This window comes from Perna viridis, chromosome 2, assembly GCF_037379345.1.
Source record: "Perna viridis isolate PV_CMFRI_1.1 ecotype Kerala chromosome 2, ASM3737934v1, whole genome shotgun sequence".
NCBI classification, from domain to species: Eukaryota; Metazoa; Mollusca; class Bivalvia; order Mytilida; family Mytilidae; genus Perna; species Perna viridis.
This window is the reverse complement of record NC_142446.1, coordinates 39,003,511-39,025,403: the sequence shown is the minus strand read 5'-3', so window position 1 is coordinate 39,025,403 and position 21,893 is coordinate 39,003,511. Positions and strand designations below refer to the sequence as shown.

The 21,893-nt window shown below is 31.7% G+C and overlaps 2 protein-coding genes across 9 annotated transcripts in view; both read left to right on the top strand.

Annotated features, from left to right (window-relative positions):
- Window positions 1-3,623, top strand: part of LOC148624974 (uncharacterized) — a 41,534-nt gene extending 37,911 nt beyond the window's left edge. For all 7 annotated transcript variants that reach the window (XM_088568143.1, XM_088568144.1, XM_088568138.1 and 4 more), the window contains 2 exons: window positions 3-100; window positions 441-3,623. In XM_088568143.1, coding sequence (XP_088424269.1) covers window positions 3-100; window positions 441-477 — 135 coding nt within the window. In that variant the 3' untranslated portion in view covers window positions 478-3,623. The remainder of the gene's footprint in view (window positions 1-2; window positions 101-440) is intronic.
- A 945-nt stretch (window positions 3,624-4,568) lies between these two features.
- Window positions 4,569-9,080, top strand: LOC148624973 (toll-like receptor 4). Of its 2 annotated transcripts, none has more exons than XM_088568145.1 (2): window positions 4,569-4,707; window positions 6,263-9,080. In XM_088568145.1, the coding sequence occupies exon 2, from the start codon at window positions 6,469-6,471 to the stop codon at window positions 9,073-9,075; it is 2,607 nt and encodes an 868-aa protein (XP_088424271.1). In that variant the 5' UTR covers window positions 4,569-4,707; window positions 6,263-6,468; the 3' UTR covers window positions 9,076-9,080. The 2 variants fall into 2 exon arrangements, with proteins under 2 accessions (XP_088424271.1, XP_088424272.1); XM_088568146.1 differs by having other exon boundaries at window positions 4,586-4,707; window positions 6,416-9,080.
- Window positions 9,081-21,893: the final 12,813 nt, after the last annotated feature.

The window sequence follows — 21,893 nt, the reverse complement described above, 5'->3', positions numbered from 1 at the left end:
AGAATTATGAAGGTATTGCCAAGAACCTTGTTTTCCAGCTGATTCACAAAAACCAATCACCATTAGTGTTCCAGACAGAGAATGTTTTATCTACAGAAAGGTAGACATCATGTGTTTATGAATAAAATCAGTTAATAGTGCTAACATCCAATTTTTTTATGTAATGTATTACTGCATGAAATAAATATCTCCAATTCTTTTTCTACACTATCACTCTCAATATGACATAATTAAGAAGGTTGTATAAGGCCTTGGTATTATCATTTAGTGTTCAGGGAGTTGACATTTTCACTTCTTTATTATAGTATCTCCTGGTAGAATCATATTCACATCATAGTGTTCATTACTGAATGTAAATAGTTAAAATGTATCCTGTTTAAGTGGTTGTGTTCTCAGTCATAATGTATCTTGTTTTAAGTTTCTATTTCTTTCTCTTCTAGATGGATCAAAGCAATGGAAAATGCTGCCAAAGGTTGAAGTTCATGATATTATAGAATAGTCAGTCTCTTAGGCTATACATAAGTTAGGATTTGTATGGAAGGAAGGTTGTGTCACTTTATGACATGACTGTAAGAAGAATGGTGTAATGAAAACAAGATTTTAGCAAGGAAGTATTCTCTTATTGTCCTTCTCAAGTGTGTACACTATTAAATTCAATATGTGCCATAGTTATCTACCAAAGTAGCATCAGGTTTATTTATCTTAATGATGTATGATATCATGATCTACGAAATGTGATGCTACAATTATGAATTTCATCAAAACATAATTATTGTTACTACTGTTTTATATATTGTTAACTGTATATAAGAAAGAACAGTCATAATCTGTTGGCTTGTGCAATATTTATTTGGAGATTGAGTAGTGCTATTTATAGAACACGTGTTCAAACTATCTTCTGTTGTTAATAATTAGACAAAAAAAAAATGTTTGTTTCCTGCTACAGTGCCTACCCTAAACATTTATTGCCATTTTTTGGCTCAAAACATGTTAAATTCTAGATGTTTTCCATGAAGTCATAGGAAAATGTTATTGAGAAGTTAAATTATATACATTATTTTTTTCTTGCTTGTAGCAGGAAACAAGACTTTTATTTTTTTTCCTTAATGCTGAAGAATTAAAAAGGTTGTATTTGTTTCTGTAGCTCTCATGGGTTGTAATTGTGGATTTTTAGCATAATTGATTTGCATAGCTCTAATGTATTAGAATGAAATTAGTGACTATGAAATCTTAAGAATATGCAATTTCAGAATACACAACTTCATGTAGAATGATTTCTTCTTTGAATTGTTTTACCCAACAATAAGCCTTCGGAAAATGTTAGCAAATCTTCAAGACAGTGAAATTTCACAAGTAAACAAGTCTGCTTCAGTAAAGCATTAGATGAACTAGTTGACGTTATTATGTGTGGTTATTTATTGTTTATTGATAACATAAGTTTTCCTTTGAACTACCACAGCTTTTGTCTTTTTTTTTTATGGCATATTGATTTACACGTACCCAAACACTGTAAACTCTTTATTTTGGCAGCAAATATTTTTTATAAATCTGGTGTGTTTTACTATTTGAAGTCATGATTTTTCTATCATCTTCCTTGATATTGATTTTTTTAAAAATCTCTTGGATGTAAACTCTGTCTAATGCATTTGCTTCTTGTTAAGCTCTATGTATTTGACAATGTAATATAAATGACTATGCATTTAAAGAGGGAGACCTGGGGTAAGGGACATAACTCATGAAGTCAGTGATATGTTTGTATCATATTCAATTTCACCAAAGCCTATCAAGCTTTCATTTGAAACAGAATGTAATCAGTCCAAGTTACTTTGATGTTTACATGAGATTTGTGTAAAATGCTGAATACAAACATTCCAATGATTTGTAAAAGTTGTGTCCCTTACCCTAGGTCTACCTCCTTAAAGAGTGTTTAGCCTTATCAGCTTCTTTTTAACCATTTTTATTATCATTTATATATTTTGAATCTTTTCTCAAAGATCTTAAGTCAGAGGATATTGATGATTTTATCCACATATCTTGTGCCAGTGAAACATGCCTGTATTGAATTATGAATAAAAAACCCATAATTTTTGAGATTTGAATATGTATATACCTGTTTTTTATTTTATCATGCAATACAGACATGAACATATAATATGATTGGAAATTAATATAGTATTTTACCACCTTGGTCCTTTAACACCACTACTTTGCCTGATATACCACATTAGCCCAGTCCTACCTGGTTTGGTCATGTAGCTCCTGTATCAGACCAGACGATGAAATCATAAACATTAGAAAGGAATATATATGGTGAAAAGTTGACTAAATAGGCTAAGAAATATCCAAGCATTATCTCTGATTATGACTGAAGCTGGTATGAAGGTCTTTTTATGATACTAAGGCCAATATGGATTAGCCCATAAATAACCCCATAGGTATAGGATTTTATTTTTGGGTTATTGTCATATATGCATCACATTAGTCTGAACTGTTTTTGTCAAAGAATGTCCTTTCTTTATGGCTGTTGCAAACAATGTTTTAAAACTGTAGAAATGCCTGTTGTCTGACAAAATATTATTTTTTAAAAGCTGAAAACCCATTAGTTAAGACAAGATTCACAGTGACATTTTTGTTGTTTTTTTTCTCTTTCTTAGCCTAGCAGTTGTAGTGAGAGAGACTATTGGTCATGAAATGCAATTATAATCCTGAAATTATCTATACATAATCTATGTTTTTCAATTGGTTCACCTCTTTTTATTGTTTCTTTTTCATTTAAGATGTCTGTCATTGCATTTCCTGCCTTAATTTATTTTTAATGACTTTTTGCCTAAATACTACGCATCTAATGTATTTAATGTAGAGTGTTTGAATGTCTTATTGAAAGAAGAGGCATTTTTATGTGCCATAATATCTGTTGATCACTGTTTATTATACATATTTTATGAAGTGTAAAACCGTACATTTCACATTACCTTGATTTCAATGGATCATTTTTCATCATTTTATAATTTATTCAGCATGCACAAAGTATGAGTAATCAGAAATACCAGTTAATAAACCCATTTACTTCACATTTACTTCCTTAAAAAGTGAGGGGTAATTATAAAAATGTGTACCAAGTAATTTCACTGTAAATGTCCTTGGTTTTTTAAACCATGCTTGACTTATTTAATGCTTTGAATTATTGTGATATTAGGTATCTGATTTTATGTTGTAATTGTATAATAGCAGAAATCATTTAAGGAGGTAGACCTAGGGTAAGGGGCATAACTCTTGAAATCAGTGATATGTTTGTACCATATTCAATTTTACCAAAGCCTTTCAAGCTTTCATTTGAAACAGAATGTAATCAATCCAAGTTACTTTAATGCTTGCATGAGATTGATATAAAGAGTCTGAATACAAGCATTCTAATGACTTTAAAGAGTTGTGTCCTTTACCTTAGGTCTACCTCCTTAAATTCACCCTTACATACCATATAGAACCAATCCTAATATTTTTTGTTAAATGTGTAGTTCTTGTTATTTGCTTACAGTTGCTTTTTATGAATCTGTACAGTATAGATTATACATAATTGTTATGTAAAATAATATATAAATTATACAAACAATATCCTACCATTATCTTTTTCTTTCATTTTTTAAGATACCAATCCATTTACTATTCAGACTTTCACAATGGTAAAGGTGATTCGTCATGGTGCAGGAAAATCCCAGCGAATAAAAACACTAAATCTTTAAAGGTGACTATCTGCATATAGATAGGTGTTTTAGAGAAAACTATACATTCATTTCCCACTCAACCAAAACAAGAACAATAACTCTTTCAAAGTCCCAATTTTGTACACATTAGAATTTCTCTAAATGGTTAAGATTTTATAACAATAAAAAAAACACCTCAAACTGTTTATCAAATCATATTTAGGACAAAAGTCAATGCATATTGTTTTATATGACCTATCAGATGAGTTTACAGTGAAAACATACTATTTGATCCTACTAGGTGAATAATTTTTATTTCCAACATCTCCACTTTCTATCCCTTTAGTATCCCTGCAGTTCCACTTCATACAATTTGGCGTTTTTGTTTCCCTCAGAAGAGACACTTCCAATATACAGAGTACAATCATCTAGTAAGTCAATAGAAAAGGGCATATGTATACCCATTGAACAGGCTTTAACACATGACATCGCAATTCCTGTGTTGTCGAGGATGTGAAAAGATTCACTTCCTAAATCGCAAACAATTATCTTATCTAAGAAAGTTTTTGTCAAGTCTACTGGCTTAAATTGTACATTCATGTTGCTTGAGATTCCGTTGTAAATGTTTTTAACCTCACCATTCCAACTAAGAACAACTATTCTACCAACACCGTCATCTGAAAGTCCGTCAACTATAAAAATGTTCTTATTAGTTGTACAAGTTATTCTGAATGGAACAGAAAAGAGACGATTTCCTTTAGAATCACGTCCAAACGTTGCTTCTTGGTGACCGTCTTCGTTAAACAAAATAACAATTCTTCTACCACTAACAGGGAAGTATTCACCAGGACTGATGGCACCCACGATGACCACGTCACAGGTGATGTGCAGCGAAACTACATTTAGAGAACCTGCATTATATTTAGAGTCACTAATTTGGCCTGTGTCATAGTCAACGATTTTCACAGAGGGTGATCTATCTGCTAGTAGAAGTTGCTTACATTTTGTGAGTACTTGTATACCACTGAGTTTGGACTTGATTGTTTGTATCCGCTTTAGAATATTTCCTTGTATTTTCACTTTGTGAATTCTCCCATTTACGTATTCGCCTATCCATAAGGTACCAGCTGAACATACTGCCAAGAAGTCGCAATAGTTCAGCTCAGTATCAAATTGTCTTTTTATTTTGAAGCCCTTCTCTTCTTCAATGTCATTAATATCTAGAATGATATGATTTTTTGCATGTTTAAACTTTGCATGAATTTTGTCTTTACATCTATTACACATGAAAAAGTCACAGTCTAAACATCTCCATTTGATACTAGGTTCAGTTTCACAAAGTTTACACTTTAAAACAGCTTGAGCAGAGCCTGTAGATAATGAATACGCCATATTTAATCCTAACTGTTTTTGTTCCATTTATATACATAGAAGGATTTTGCAAAATTTGTTACGATCATATCTTGTGCAACTTAATCACACAGATCATTTTCTTGAACAGAAGGAAGTAAAATTGATTTAGAAAAGTATACGAGCAAACTATCTCATATTACTGTTGATATTTACAAAAGATTGTTTTTTTTTAAAACTATCTTCGACGATTCGTCTGCTTTTGGATATTTCTTACTATTCAACCATCGATAATTAACTATAAAATAACACAATCGATCAGTATATTAATCATTTAAGTACACAAACGTACCAAATAAGTTGGGGCATTACCAAGTAAAGTTAAGTGGGTTAAATACCTGTTATTCCAACTTAATAATTTTTCGCATTTTCTACAAAATTCGGGCGTATTTTGTTTTTATAAAAACATTCAATATTTCAACAAATAAAGTTATTTTTTTATCCATTTATAGTTTCTGAAAGGTCCTATATTCGGTATGTTTTAGGTTTTGATGCAATATATGAATCAAACATTTTTATTGAAATTGGTACAGAAGAACATTTTTAAAAACCTGGAATTGTGTTTTCGTCCCCAACACGAACATATCAAATATGTTGATGTGTTTACCTGCAACGCCATGCGTGTTGCGTAGTTCTTTTATTATTATCCTGTGAGCTAAGCCAAAAAGCAATTTTAGTCGTAGATTCAACCCATCATTCTGCATCTTTTACATAATATTCATTTTATTTTTTTCCCTAAATGAATACATTACACAGAAACGGAGTTACATAACAAATTATCGCCTTGCTTTTTTAAATTAAATTTGATTTTATGAATAATTTCCAATTTGTTACATCCTACTTAAATGTTAAGAGAGTGCAAGTATCTATTTGCAAAATATTTTAACCAATATCATACTATTTTATATTTGACTTCTGTAATATTGGGAAGTAAAAACTACTGGAGCAGTTAACGTTTATTCAACACTACACTAAAATATTGTAGCATCACGGAAGTCATTTCTATTAACTTAATATTTTTGCTTTGTAACTTTTATTAAACCATTTGCACACACTGTAATTCTAAATGATTATTCAAAACAGTTGTGAAAACAAATATTAATTCATTGGAATTATATATCTGGTAAAGATGAACATATTTATCTTGGTAGCAATAGTTTTACTGGAAAGGGCTGAAAATCTAAAAGCTAGGAAACCTTCAGTGAAATGCTTTTGTAGTGTGAATAGAACGCAATTAGTTTGTTCCGGGTTAAATTTAAAAGTGTTTCCCGACTTCAAAAATTGCGTAAACATCACTTCAATAGATTTCAGTAGGAACAGGATTACGAAAGTACCCGATGCTGATCAACTTCCTAAAATGCTGGTTAAGTTGGATATTTCGTACAATGAGATAAATCACACAGGAAGCAATTCACTATCTAGAGCTCACTATTTGGAAGAACTTAATCTCAGTGGCAACAAACTTATAACCATGATAGATGGATCAAAATTACCAAGATCATTGCTATATTTAAACATATCAGCGAACATTTTACAGTCATTCGGTCCGAATCCTTTTAGTAACTGTTTCAAACTACATCATTTAGATCTTCACAACAACGGCCTAAGATATGATGGTGGAATATTTTATGAACATTTATTTCAGAATATTTCTGGCTTAGCTGTCATTGATATTGCATACAATTCAGACAAAACAGAATATCAGTATCCGGATGAGATTTCGAAAATATTTTCCCTGGAAAGTCTCGCTATAGATGGATTAGCAGGTGCAACGTTTGGGAAAGGATTCAAGAAATTAAAAAAACTTAAATCTGTCACTATCGTGAACGTGAACGTAGAACATATAGTCGCTAACTTCTTTGAAAACTTAACGCAGATTACAAAGTTAACACTGAAATGTAAGTCACACGATTTTATGAAGAACGCAACCTGTAGAAATCTACTTAGTATAGAAACGGGAGCCATTGCAAAACTGCACAGACTTCGTTATTTAGATGTATCAGGCAATGTTTTGTTAGGACTCTGTGGATTACGTAATATAACGGAGGACCTGCAAAGCACTTCTATTAAAATACTAAAGGCACAAAATATAAAGTGTCCTTATGGATATAGTACTGTTCTTTTCATTGATGATATAAAGCCACTAAATAAAACAAGCATTGAAGAGCTTCATCTTGATAAAATTAGACTAGAAATGACTGAGGACTTTGCGCCAACCTATCTTCCAAAAAGCTTGAAGGTTCTTAGTCTGGACTTTAACAGACTTCGGTTAGAAAGTTACAGTAAAGATGGGTTAGCCAATTTGACTGGAATTAGAGAGCTTTACTTGAATAGTCAAGATAGACAAGAAATGATCGATCTTCCACATTGGTGGAAGTGTAACGATTTCAGGCAAACCTTGCAGTGCATGCAACAACGTAACACTATTGCCACAGATGCGCCAATAGCTTCGTTTGGTGATCAACTGTCACCAACCAATGCATTTTTATTCGAATCAAACCCGTCAATGAACGAATTTGATTACCTGCCGATAATAAAGGATAACCGACGTTACAAACTGGACATCCATAGTATAGATCCACATCCAGAAATTCGACCTGAAAATTGTACATACTTAAACCACACATTTTTCAAAACCTGGATTCCGCCAAAAATGAAAAGGGTTGAGTTTACTTATTCGAGTCTTGGTGATATTGTAATGCAACAATTTCTTTCAGAGGATACTTTAGAATTTGTTAATATGAGTGGAAACCATTTTTATTACCTCAAAGGGCCAGTGTGCAATGTAACAAAAGTAAAGGTCTTAGACTTTTCAGAAAACAAATTTAGCAACATAACACCATATTTTTTCGTTGGATTTAAAAATCTTGAAGAACTGTACATTCAAGAAAATCGAATCGGCGGAGAGTTAAGTAAGTTTAAAAAAGGAGTACTATTCAAAAACCAAAAGCGATTGAAAATACTTGATATGTCTTCGAATAGAATTTCTGTACTACCTGAATCATTTTTGGCCCATAACAAACACATGCAGCTATTAAATTTAAGACACAACATGCTAACTGATTGGAAAATGGCGGTTTTACATCTACGCTATTTGAAACATATTGATTTGTCTTACAATAAAATTTCATATTTATCAGCTGATGGCATGAGCAAGTTAGAGGAGTTATTAAAAACTGCCAAGGTAACTATAAATTTGCAAAATAATACTTTTTCTTGCTTTGATCATGATTCATGTACATTTTTTACATGGATGGATAGACATAAGTTGACATTCCTGTATTTTGATACTTACAATTGTCAAGCAGTGGACGGATCAAATTTGAATCTTAATGCACAGTTAAGGAATATCAAGTTAGCCTGTGCCCCTAAAGTTGGTCTTATTATTGTAGTATCTTCGTTAATTTTATTATCTTTTGGTGTCATCATTGGTGCTACTGTGTACAGATTTCGATGGCATATAAGATATTGGTACTATGTAGCCAAGAGAAATCACCATAAAGACAAAAAAAGTCAGGAAAATAATAGGGATTTTACCTTTGATGCATTTCTTTCATACGCAGACGATAACAGACATTTGTTACAGATGATGGTCGCACATTTTGAGGACAAAGAGGGCATGAGACTTTGTATTCACCATCGCGACTTTATCATCGGTTGTGACATAGCGGACAACATCACCAATGCTATTCATCAAAGTAAAAAAACTGTTTGCCTCATGTCACGTGCTTTTTTAAGATCTGCTTGGTGTATGTATGAGCTGAATATTTCACGTGTCGAGGGAATGTGGTCACGTGGTGGTGATAACATGATTATTATTTTTCAAGTTGATGACATGCCTATAGAAGAGATGCCAACTCAAGTAATTGAACTTTTAAAAAATGAAACATACTTAGAATATAAACTATTGCGTCATGACCGAACCGAAGCATTAAATTTGTTGAAAACTGCAATAAAACATTAAAGTTGTTTTTTATTTTAATATACCCAAGCTTTGGTTTCAATTTGGGGTTCATTGAAACGGAACTGATTTTGGAAAGGAAAAAAAAGTAATAAAAATGATAAAATTCCTATAAAGTTGTATATTTTGTCATTTACGGAAAAAATCTAATGTCGTCGAAGCTTAATAATCGAAACAAAGTACATAGTCTTTCCATCAAACCTAATGAACTTTGTTCTTTTTAATATACCGAACATGCTTACCGTTCTTTAGTCAATGTGTATCGTGAGATTGAACACCTGAAAATATATGTTCACATTGTAAACTGGTTAAACAAAAGGGATTTTACAGAAAGTATAATCAATTAAATGATAAAAAATTCCAACAATAATTTTCAGATCTACATATGTTAATGTTGTTTGATTGATACCGTTCAGATACAAACGTAATTTGAATTGTTGATATGAAATGATGTTAAAACAATTGCAATCGATGATGATGCCGGTCTAGAAGATTAGAATGCATTTTGCCATAACTTTTAAAAATATTATACATGCAATAACTCGTATGTGATTGACAATTATGCACGCTGTTAAGTTGGCTCATTTTATAAGCTTAACCCCGTATTTCCATTGAAAACAAAGTATAAAGCTTAGAAAATGGTTAGCTTGAAACTATTGATATATGAATATAGTTTAATCAAGAATTGTTATGAATGGAGCTTGTACTAAACAACACACGATATAACTAGAAGTTTTTGTTTAAGCATCATGTATGTTTCCGACATTCGATTTCTCAATGGGAAAATCCTATTCAAATGAACTAACTAACATTATTCCATACTGTTTCTGACCTAAGCAAAGTAAGCAAACAAAAAAGGCCGATTATACCATCGACTGAGATGATTTGTGACACTTGGCACTACGACAATTCTCTACAACTGAAAAACGTACTTACATCGAAATACCATACTAGATTATGTTATTTTTTTTTCGATCGCTAACTTCCATAGGTGTTCTCCGATTGACAAACATTCGTATATTTGAAATTAGAAGGAGAGGTAAACATGTATAAAGTGACATACTACTCATAATTCAAATAACAAAAAAACAAAAAACAAAAAACAAAAAAACAAAAAAAACCCAAAAAACAAAACAAAAAACATAACAAACAAACAAAACAAACAAAACAAAACAAAACAAAAACAAAAAACAAAAAAACAAAAAACAAAAAAACAAAAAAAACCAAAGACACCGAAAACAGAAGTTCATATACTAAAATGTAAAGGAGAAAAAAATGGATAAGCATTCAGGACTCCACAACAATAAGTACTGGTTATCGGGTAAATGAGAAAGCGAGTTTAATGAAAGTTCAATTAAGGTTACAGACCACCAATTCAACCAATGAGCATTTGGAACGTACGCAAAAATAGTCCTACGCAGAAATTACCCCTGTTCCTCATAGTGCTGTGAAAAAAATTTATTTACCTAAATATGGTGGTAATAAGCACTTGAAATCAAGTTTTGTGTAGATTTGAGCAAAAATTAGGTTAGAAATGAGGAAAAACTCACTTTCATTACTGCGGTTAAGGCCATATAAGCATTCCCCTATGGCAACATGGAAAATCCATTATTGGGTACTTTTTTTGCTTTAGGTGCCCTTTACTGGTCATGTTTTAATGTGAAAACACTGTATTTACAAATTTAAAGCCAAATATATCACCTTTTGTGAAAATTTAAAGATTTAGGATTTTTGACATGTGATCAAGAAAAAGGGGGAGGCATGTCAGAAATAAATTTTTAAAAATAGACCAATTTCTCAGAAAATGATTACTTTTAAAACTATTTCTTCATTAATATTGTTAAAAAACAAGTTGTGATTGATATTTTTTATTTGAAAAGTCAGAAAAAGTTCTTTGCAAATATTTAATGCATTTAAGTATGGTAGAATATTGTCACTTTTTTGCTCGCACAACTTGGTTACCCTATATTTAAAAATCAAATATTTAAAAAAGTGCTTGTCACATTTCACTGAAACTTTGCAAATGCATTCAGTATGTGTGTAGGAAGATACCTGTATAGTTATTTATTTTTTCTAAGACAAAAAGTGACTCTTTAGGTTACAGACCACCAATTCAACCAATGAGCATTTGGAACGTACGCAAAAATAGTCCTACGCAGAAATTACCCCTGTTCCTCATAGTGCTGTGAAAAAAGTTCTCATCTTATTTAAAAAATTTAAACAGTTTCTGAAAGGAAAAACATTTCTGTACATTTTATAGGTGCATTTTGCTTCTTGTGATGTGAAGCCTAATCTCCATAATGATTTTTAAATATACCCCTATCTTGTGAAAACACTGGGATTTCCCATGCTATTTATAGACCCTTCACTTCCGGTGACCAGTACTGCACTGCAAGTCTGCTAACCCCACATGCCATTCTGAGGATTGTGAGCTGACATATGTAGAATCAAGCTGATATATAGTCCTCTGCAGGTTAAAGTTAAGGTAAAGTCCAGAGAAGCCATTGAATATTGTGAAATTAGCATAGAAGCCTATGGGAAGTGGAATTAGTGGTTTTTAGGCTTCTATGCTAATTTCACAATATTCAATGGCTTCTCTGGACTTTACCTTAACTTTAACCTGCAGAGGACTATATATCAGCTTGATTCTACATATGTCAGCTCACAATCCTCAGAATGGCATGTGGGGTTAGCAGACTTGCAGTGCAGTACTGGTCACCGGAAGTGAAGGGTCTATAAATAGCATGGGAAATCCCAGTGTTTTCACAAGATAGGGTTATATTTAAAAATCATTATGGAGATTAGGCTTCACATCACAAGAAGCAAAATGCACCTATAAAATGTACAGAAATGTTTTTCCTTTCAGAAACTGTTTAAATTTTTTAAATAAGATGAGAACTTTTTTCACAGCACTATGAGGAACAGGGGTAATTTCTGCGTAGGACTATTTTTGCGTACGTTCCAAATGCTCATTGGTTGAATTGGTGGTCTGTAACCTAAAGAGTCACTTTTTGTCTTAGAAAAAATAAATAACTATACAGGTATCTTCCTACACACATACTGAATGCATTTGCAAAGTTTCAGTGGAATGTGACAAGCACTTTTTTAAATATTTGATTTTTAAATATAGGGTAACCAAGTTGTGCGAGCAAAAAAGTGAAAATATTCTACCATACTGAAATGCATTAAATATTTGCAAAGAACTTTTTCTGACTTTTCAAATAAAAAATATCAATCACAACTTGTTTTTTAACAATATTAATGAAGAAATAATTTTAAAAGTAATCATTTTCTGAGAAATTGGTCTATTTTTAAAAATTTATTTCTGACATGCCTCCCCCTTTTTCTTGATCACATGTCAAAAATCCTAAATCTTTAAATTTTCACAAAAGGTGATATATTTGGCTTTAAATTTGTAAATACAGTGTTTTCACATTAAAACATGACCAGTAAAGGGCACCTAAAGCAAAAAAAGTGCTCAAAAATGGATTTTCCATGTTGCCATAGGGGAATGCTTATATGGCCTTAACCGCAGTAATGAAAGTGAGTTTTTCCTCATTTCTAACCTAATTTTTGCTCAAATCTACACAAAACTTGATTTCAAGTGCTTATTACTACCATATTTAGGTAAATATAGCCCTCAAAGTTTAATATTTGATATTTTTACTAAATTTTCTACACTTTTTAAAAGATAGGACATAAAAATCAGCCAAAAAGACCAATTTTCCATAATTTGGACCTATAACTTAAAAAAATGCATATTTTGAAGGATTTTTGTAGTGTATTCCTCTCATGGCAAAGTTAACAAGATCTTCAAGTAGTTTAAAGCTTTTTCAAGAAACTTTTCATTTTGCCATGGCTTCCTCTTAAGGCTAAAAACCACTAATTCCACTTCCCATAGGCTTCTATGCTAATTTCACAATATTCAATGGCTTCTCTGGACTTTACCTTAACTTTAACCTGCAGAGGACTATATATCAGCTTGATTCTACATATGTCAGCTCACAATCCTCAGAATGGCATGTGGGGTTAGCAGACTTGCAGTGCAGTACTGGTCACCGGAAGTGAAGGGTCTATAAATAGCATGGGAAATCCCAGTGTTTTCACAAGATAGGGTTATATTTAAAAATCATTATGGAGATTAGGCTTCACATCACAAGAAGCAAAATGCACCTATAAAATGTACAGAAATGTTTTTCCTTTCAGAAACTGTTTAAATTTTTTAAATAAGATGAGAACTTTTTTCACAGCACTATGAGGAACAGGGGTAATTTCTGCGTAGGACTATTTTTGCGTACGTTCCAAATGCTCATTGGTTGAATTGGTGGTCTGTAACCTAAAGAGTCACTTTTTGTCTTAGAAAAAATAAATAACTATACAGGTATCTTCCTACACACATACTGAATGCATTTGCAAAGTTTCAGTGGAATGTGACAAGCACTTTTTTAAATATTTGATTTTTAAATATAGGGTAACCAAGTTGTGCGAGCAAAAAAGTGAAAATATTCTACCATACTGAAATGCATTAAATATTTGCAAAGAACTTTTTCTGACTTTTCAAATAAAAAATATCAATCACAACTTGTTTTTTAACAATATTAATGAAGAAATAATTTTAAAAGTAATCATTTTCTGAGAAATTGGTCTATTTTTAAAAATTTATTTCTGACATGCCTCCCCCTTTTTCTTGATCACATGTCAAAAATCCTAAATCTTTAAATTTTCACAAAAGGTGATATATTTGGCTTTAAATTTGTAAATACAGTGTTTTCACATTAAAACATGACCAGTAAAGGGCACCTAAAGCAAAAAAAGTGCTCAAAAATGGATTTTCCATGTTGCCATAGGGGAATGCTTATATGGCCTTAACCGCAGTAATGAAAGTGAGTTTTTCCTCATTTCTAACCTAATTTTTGCTCAAATCTACACAAAACTTGATTTCAAGTGCTTATTACTACCATATTTAGGTAAATATAGCCCTCAAAGTTTAATATTTGATATTTTTACTAAATTTTCTACACTTTTTAAAAGATAGGACATAAAAATCAGCCAAAAAGACCAATTTTCCATAATTTGGACCTATAACTTAAAAAAATGCATATTTTGAAGGATTTTTGTAGTGTATTCCTCTCATGGCAAAGTTAACAAGATCTTCAAGTAGTTTAAAGCTTTTTCAAGAAACTTTTCATTTTGCCATGGCTTCCTCTTAAGGCTAAAAACCACTAATTCCACTTCCCATAGGCTTCTATGCTAATTTCACAATATTCAATGGCTTCTCTGGACTTTACCTTAACTTTAACCTGCAGAGGACTATATATCAGCTTGATTCTACATATGTCAGCTCACAATCCTCAGAATGGCATGTGGGGTTAGCAGACTTGCAGTGCAGTACTGGTCACCGGAAGTGAAGGGTCTATAAATAGCATGGGAAATCCCAGTGTTTTCACAAGATAGGGTTATATTTAAAAATCATTATGGAGATTAGGCTTCACATCACAAGAAGCAAAATGCACCTATAAAATGTACAGAAATGTTTTTCCTTTCAGAAACTGTTTAAATTTTTTAAATAAGATGAGAACTTTTTTCACAGCACTATGAGGAACAGGGGTAATTTCTGCGTAGGACTATTTTTGCGTACGTTCCAAATGCTCATTGGTTGAATTGGTGGTCTGTAACCTAAAGAGTCACTTTTTGTCTTAGAAAAAATAAATAACTATACAGGTATCTTCCTACACACATACTGAATGCATTTGCAAAGTTTCAGTGGAATGTGACAAGCACTTTTTTAAATATTTGATTTTTAAATATAGGGTAACCAAGTTGTGCGAGCAAAAAAGTGAAAATATTCTACCATACTGAAATGCATTAAATATTTGCAAAGAACTTTTTCTGACTTTTCAAATAAAAAATATCAATCACAACTTGTTTTTTAACAATATTAATGAAGAAATAATTTTAAAAGTAATCATTTTCTGAGAAATTGGTCTATTTTTAAAAATTTATTTCTGACATGCCTCCCCCTTTTTCTTGATCACATGTCAAAAATCCTAAATCTTTAAATTTTCACAAAAGGTGATATATTTGGCTTTAAATTTGTAAATACAGTGTTTTCACATTAAAACATGACCAGTAAAGGGCACCTAAAGCAAAAAAAGTGCTCAAAAATGGATTTTCCATGTTGCCATAGGGGAATGCTTATATGGCCTTAACCGCAGTAATGAAAGTGAGTTTTTCCTCATTTCTAACCTAATTTTTGCTCAAATCTACACAAAACTTGATTTCAAGTGCTTATTACTACCATATTTAGGTAAATATAGCCCTCAAAGTTTAATATTTGATATTTTTACTAAATTTTCTACACTTTTTAAAAGATAGGACATAAAAATCAGCCAAAAAGACCAATTTTCCATAATTTGGACCTATAACTTAAAAAAATGCATATTTTGAAGGATTTTTGTAGTGTATTCCTCTCATGGCAAAGTTAACAAGATCTTCAAGTAGTTTAAAGCTTTTTCAAGAAACTTTTCATTTTGCCATGGCTTCCTCTTAAGGCTAAAAACCACTAATTCCACTTCCCATAGGCTTCTATGCTAATTTCACAATATTCAATGGCTTCTCTGGACTTTACCTTAACTTTAACCTGCAGAGGACTATATATCAGCTTGATTCTACATATGTCAGCTCACAATCCTCAGAATGGCATGTGGGGTTAGCAGACTTGCAGTGCAGTACTGGTCACCGGAAGTGAAGGGTCTATAAATAGCATGGGAAATCCCAGTGTTTTCACAAGATAGGGTTATATTTAAAAATCATTATGGAGATTAGGCTTCACATCACAAGAAGCAAAATGCACCTATAAAATGTACAGAAATGTTTTTCCTTTCAGAAACTGTTTAAATTTTTTAAATAAGATGAGAACTTTTTTCACAGCACTATGAGGAACAGGGGTAATTTCTGCGTAGGACTATTTTTGCGTACGTTCCAAATGCTCATTGGTTGAATTGGTGGTCTGTAACCTAAAGAGTCACTTTTTGTCTTAGAAAAAATAAATAACTATACAGGTATCTTCCTACACACATACTGAATGCATTTGCAAAGTTTCAGTGGAATGTGACAAGCACTTTTTTAAATATTTGATTTTTAAATATAGGGTAACCAAGTTGTGCGAGCAAAAAAGTGAAAATATTCTACCATACTGAAATGCATTAAATATTTGCAAAGAACTTTTTCTGACTTTTCAAATAAAAAATATCAATCACAACTTGTTTTTTAACAATATTAATGAAGAAATAATTTTAAAAGTAATCATTTTCTGAGAAATTGGTCTATTTTTAAAAATTTATTTCTGACATGCCTCCCCCTTTTTCTTGATCACATGTCAAAAATCCTAAATCTTTAAATTTTCACAAAAGGTGATATATTTGGCTTTAAATTTGTAAATACAGTGTTTTCACATTAAAACATGACCAGTAAAGGGCACCTAAAGCAAAAAAAGTGCTCAAAAATGGATTTTCCATGTTGCCATAGGGGAATGCTTATATGGCCTTAACCGCAGTAATGAAAGTGAGTTTTTCCTCATTTCTAACCTAATTTTTGCTCAAATCTACACAAAACTTGATTTCAAGTGCTTATTACTACCATATTTAGGTAAATATAGCCCTCAAAGTTTAATATTTGATATTTTTACTAAATTTTCTACACTTTTTAAAAGATAGGACATAAAAATCAGCCAAAAAGACCAATTTTCCATAATTTGGACCTATAACTTAAAAAAATGCATATTTTGAAGGATTTTTGTAGTGTATTCCTCTCATGGCAAAGTTAACAAGATCTTCAAGTAGTTTAAAGCTTTTTCAAGAAACTTTTCATTTTGCCATGGCTTCCTCTTAAGGCTAAAAACCACTAATTCCACTTCCCATAGGCTTCTATGCTAATTTCACAATATTCAATGGCTTCTCTGGACTTTACCTTAACTTTAACCTGCAGAGGACTATATATCAGCTTGATTCTACATATGTCAGCTCACAATCCTCAGAATGGCATGTGGGGTTAGCAGACTTGCAGTGCAGTACTGGTCACCGGAAGTGAAGGGTCTATAAATAGCATGGGAAATCCCAGTGTTTTCACAAGATAGGGTTATATTTAAAAATCATTATGGAGATTAGGCTTCACATCACAAGAAGCAAAATGCACCTATAAAATGTACAGAAATGTTTTTCCTTTCAGAAACTGTTTAAATTTTTTAAATAAGATGAGAACTTTTTTCACAGCACTATGAGGAACAGGGGTAATTTCTGCGTAGGACTATTTTTGCGTACGTTCCAAATGCTCATTGGTTGAATTGGTGGTCTGTAACCTAAAGAGTCACTTTTTGTCTTAGAAAAAATAAATAACTATACAGGTATCTTCCTACACACATACTGAATGCATTTGCAAAGTTTCAGTGGAATGTGACAAGCACTTTTTTAAATATTTGATTTTTAAATATAGGGTAACCAAGTTGTGCGAGCAAAAAAGTGAAAATATTCTACCATACTGAAATGCATTAAATATTTGCAAAGAACTTTTTCTGACTTTTCAAATAAAAAATATCAATCACAACTTGTTTTTTAACAATATTAATGAAGAAATAATTTTAAAAGTAATCATTTTCTGAGAAATTGGTCTATTTTTAAAAATTTATTTCTGACATGCCTCCCCCTTTTTCTTGATCACATGTCAAAAATCCTAAATCTTTAAATTTTCACAAAAGGTGATATATTTGGCTTTAAATTTGTAAATACAGTGTTTTCACATTAAAACATGACCAGTAAAGGGCACCTAAAGCAAAAAAAGTGCTCAAAAATGGATTTTCCATGTTGCCATAGGGGAATGCTTATATGGCCTTAACCGCAGTAATGAAAGTGAGTTTTTCCTCATTTCTAACCTAATTTTTGCTCAAATCTACACAAAACTTGATTTCAAGTGCTTATTACTACCATATTTAGGTAAATATAGCCCTCAAAGTTTAATATTTGATATTTTTACTAAATTTTCTACACTTTTTAAAAGATAGGACATAAAAATCAGCCAAAAAGACCAATTTTCCATAATTTGGACCTATAACTTAAAAAAATGCATATTTTGAAGGATTTTTGTAGTGTATTCCTCTCATGGCAAAGTTAACAAGATCTTCAAGTAGTTTAAAGCTTTTTCAAGAAACTTTTCATTTTGCCATGGCTTCCTCTTAAGGCTAAAAACCACTAATTCCACTTCCCATAGGCTTCTATGCTAATTTCACAATATTCAATGGCTTCTCTGGACTTTACCTTAACTTTAACCTGCAGAGGACTATATATCAGCTTGATTCTACATATGTCAGCTCACAATCCTCAGAATGGCATGTGGGGTTAGCAGACTTGCAGTGCAGTACTGGTCACCGGAAGTGAAGGGTCTATAAATAGCATGGGAAATCCCAGTGTTTTCACAAGATAGGGTTATATTTAAAAATCATTATGGAGATTAGGCTTCACATCACAAGAAGCAAAATGCACCTATAAAATGTACAGAAATGTTTTTCCTTTCAGAAACTGTTTAAATTTTTTAAATAAGATGAGAACTTTTTTCACAGCACTATGAGGAACAGGGGTAATTTCTGCGTAGGACTATTTTTGCGTACGTTCCAAATGCTCATTGGTTGAATTGGTGGTCTGTAACCTAAAGAGTCACTTTTTGTCTTAGAAAAAATAAATAACTATACAGGTATCTTCCTACACACATACTGAATGCATTTGCAAAGTTTCAGTGGAATGTGACAAGCACTTTTTTAAATATTTGATTTTTAAATATAGGGTAACCAAGTTGTGCGAGCAAAAAAGTGAAAATATTCTACCATACTGAAATGCATTAAATATTTGCAAAGAACTTTTTCTGACTTTTCAAATAAAAAATATCAATCACAACTTGTTTTTTAACAATATTAATGAAGAAATAATTTTAAAAGTAATCATTTTCTGAGAAATTGGTCTATTTTTAAAAATTTATTTCTGACATGCCTCCCCCTTTTTCTTGATCACATGTCAAAAATCCTAAATCTTTAAATTTTCACAAAAGGTGATATATTTGGCTTTAAATTTGTAAATACAGTGTTTTCACATTAAAACATGACCAGTAAAGGGCACCTAAAGCAAAAAAAGTGCTCAAAAATGGATTTTCCATGTTGCCATAGGGGAATGCTTATATGGCCTTAACCGCAGTAATGAAAGTGAGTTTTTCCTCATTTCTAACCTAATTTTTGCTCAAATCTACACAAAACTTGATTTCAAGTGCTTATTACTACCATATTTAGGTAAATATAGCCCTCAAAGTTTAATATTTGATATTTTTACTAAATTTTCTACACTTTTTAAAAGATAGGACATAAAAATCAGCCAAAAAGACCAATTTTCCATAATTTGGACCTATAACTTAAAAAAATGCATATTTTGAAGGATTTTTGTAGTGTATTCCTCTCATGGCAAAGTTAACAAGATCTTCAAGTAGTTTAAAGCTTTTTCAAGAAACTTTTCATTTTGCCATGGCTTCCTCTTAAGGCTAAAAACCACTAATTCCACTTCCCATAGGCTTCTATGCTAATTTCACAATATTCAATGGCTTCTCTGGACTTTACCTTAACTTTAACCTGCAGAGGACTATATATCAGCTTGATTCTACATATGTCAGCTCACAATCCTCAGAATGGCATGTGGGGTTAGCAGACTTGCAGTGCAGTACTGGTCACCGGAAGTGAAGGGTCTATAAATAGCATGGGAAATCCCAGTGTTTTCACAAGATAGGGTTATATTTAAAAATCATTATGGAGATTAGGCTTCACATCACAAGAAGCAAAATGCACCTATAAAATGTACAGAAATGTTTTTCCTTTCAGAAACTGTTTAAATTTTTTAAATAAGATGAGAACTTTTTTCACAGCACTATGAGGAACAGGGGTAATTTCTGCGTAGGACTATTTTTGCGTACGTTCCAAATGCTCATTGGTTGAATTGGTGGTCTGTAACCTAAAGAGTCACTTTTTGTCTTAGAAAAAATAAATAACTATACAGGTATCTTCCTACACACATACTGAATGCATTTGCAAAGTTTCAGTGGAATGTGACAAGCACTTTTTTAAATATTTGATTTTTAAATATAGGGTAACCAAGTTGTGCGAGCAAAAAAGTGAAAATATTCTACCATACTGAAATGCATTAAATATTTGCAAAGAACTTTTTCTGACTTTTCAAATAAAAAATATCAATCACAACTTGTTTTTTAACAATATTAATGAAGAAATAATTTTAAAAGTAATCATTTTCTGAGAAATTGGTCTATTTTTAAAAATTTATTTCTGACATGCCTCCCCCTTTTTCTTGATCACATGTCAAAAATCCTAAATCTTTAAATTTTCACAAAAGGTGATATATTTGGCTTTAAATTTGTAAATACAGTGTTTTCACATTAAAACATGACCAGTAAAGGGCACCTAAAGCAAAAAAAGTGCTCAAAAATGGATTTTCCATGTTGCCATAGGGGAATGCTTATATGGCCTTAACCGCAGTAATGAAAGTGAGTTTTTCCTCATTTCTAACCTAATTTTTGCTCAAATCTACACAAAACTTGATTTCAAGTGCTTATTACTACCATATTTAGGTAAATATAGCCCTCAAAGTTTAATATTTGATATTTTTACTAAATTTTCTACACTTTTTAAAAGATAGGACATAAAAATCAGCCAAAAAGACCAATTTTCCATAATTTGGACCTATAACTTAAAAAAATGCATATTTTGAAGGATTTTTGTAGTGTATTCCTCTCATGGCAAAGTTAACAAGATCTTCAAGTAGTTTAAAGCTTTTTCAAGAAACTTTTCATTTTGCCATGGCTTCCTCTTAAGGCTAAAAACCACTAATTCCACTTCCCATAGGCTTCTATGCTAATTTCACAATATTCAATGGCTTCTCTGGACTTTACCTTAACTTTAACCTGCAGAGGACTATATATCAGCTTGATTCTACATATGTCAGCTCACAATCCTCAGAATGGCATGTGGGGTTAGCAGACTTGCAGTGCAGTACTGGTCACCGGAAGTGAAGGGTCTATAAATAGCATGGGAAATCCCAGTGTTTTCACAAGATAGGGTTATATTTAAAAATCATTATGGAGATTAGGCTTCACATCACAAGAAGCAAAATGCACCTATAAAATGTACAGAAATGTTTTTCCTTTCAGAAACTGTTTAAATTTTTTAAATAAGATGAGAACTTTTTTCACAGCACTATGAGGAACAGGGGTAATTTCTGCGTAGGACTATTTTTGCGTACGTTCCAAATGCTCATTGGTTGAATTGGTGGTCTGTAACCTAAAGAGTCACTTTTTGTCTTAGAAAAAATAAATAACTATACAGGTATCTTCCTACACACATACTGAATGCATTTGCAAAGTTTCAGTGGAATGTGACAAGCACTTTTTTAAATATTTGATTTTTAAATATAGGGTAACCAAGTTGTGCGAGCAAAAAAGTGAAAATATTCTACCATACTGAAATGCATTAAATATTTGCAAAGAACTTTTTCTGACTTTTCAAATAAAAAATATCAATCACAACTTGTTTTTTAACAATATTAATGAAGAAATAATTTTAAAAGTAATCATTTTCTGAGAAATTGGTCTATTTTTAAAAATTTATTTCTGACATGCCTCCCCCTTTTTCTTGATCACATGTCAAAAATCCTAAATCTTTAAATTTTCACAAAAGGTGATATATTTGGCTTTAAATTTGTAAATACAGTGTTTTCACATTAAAA

Excerpts from the sequence above, each read along its gene's own strand:
- LOC148624973 (XM_088568145.1), top strand. The coding sequence starts at position 6,469 with ATGCTGGTTAAGTTGGATATTTCGTACAATGAGATAAATCACACAGGA.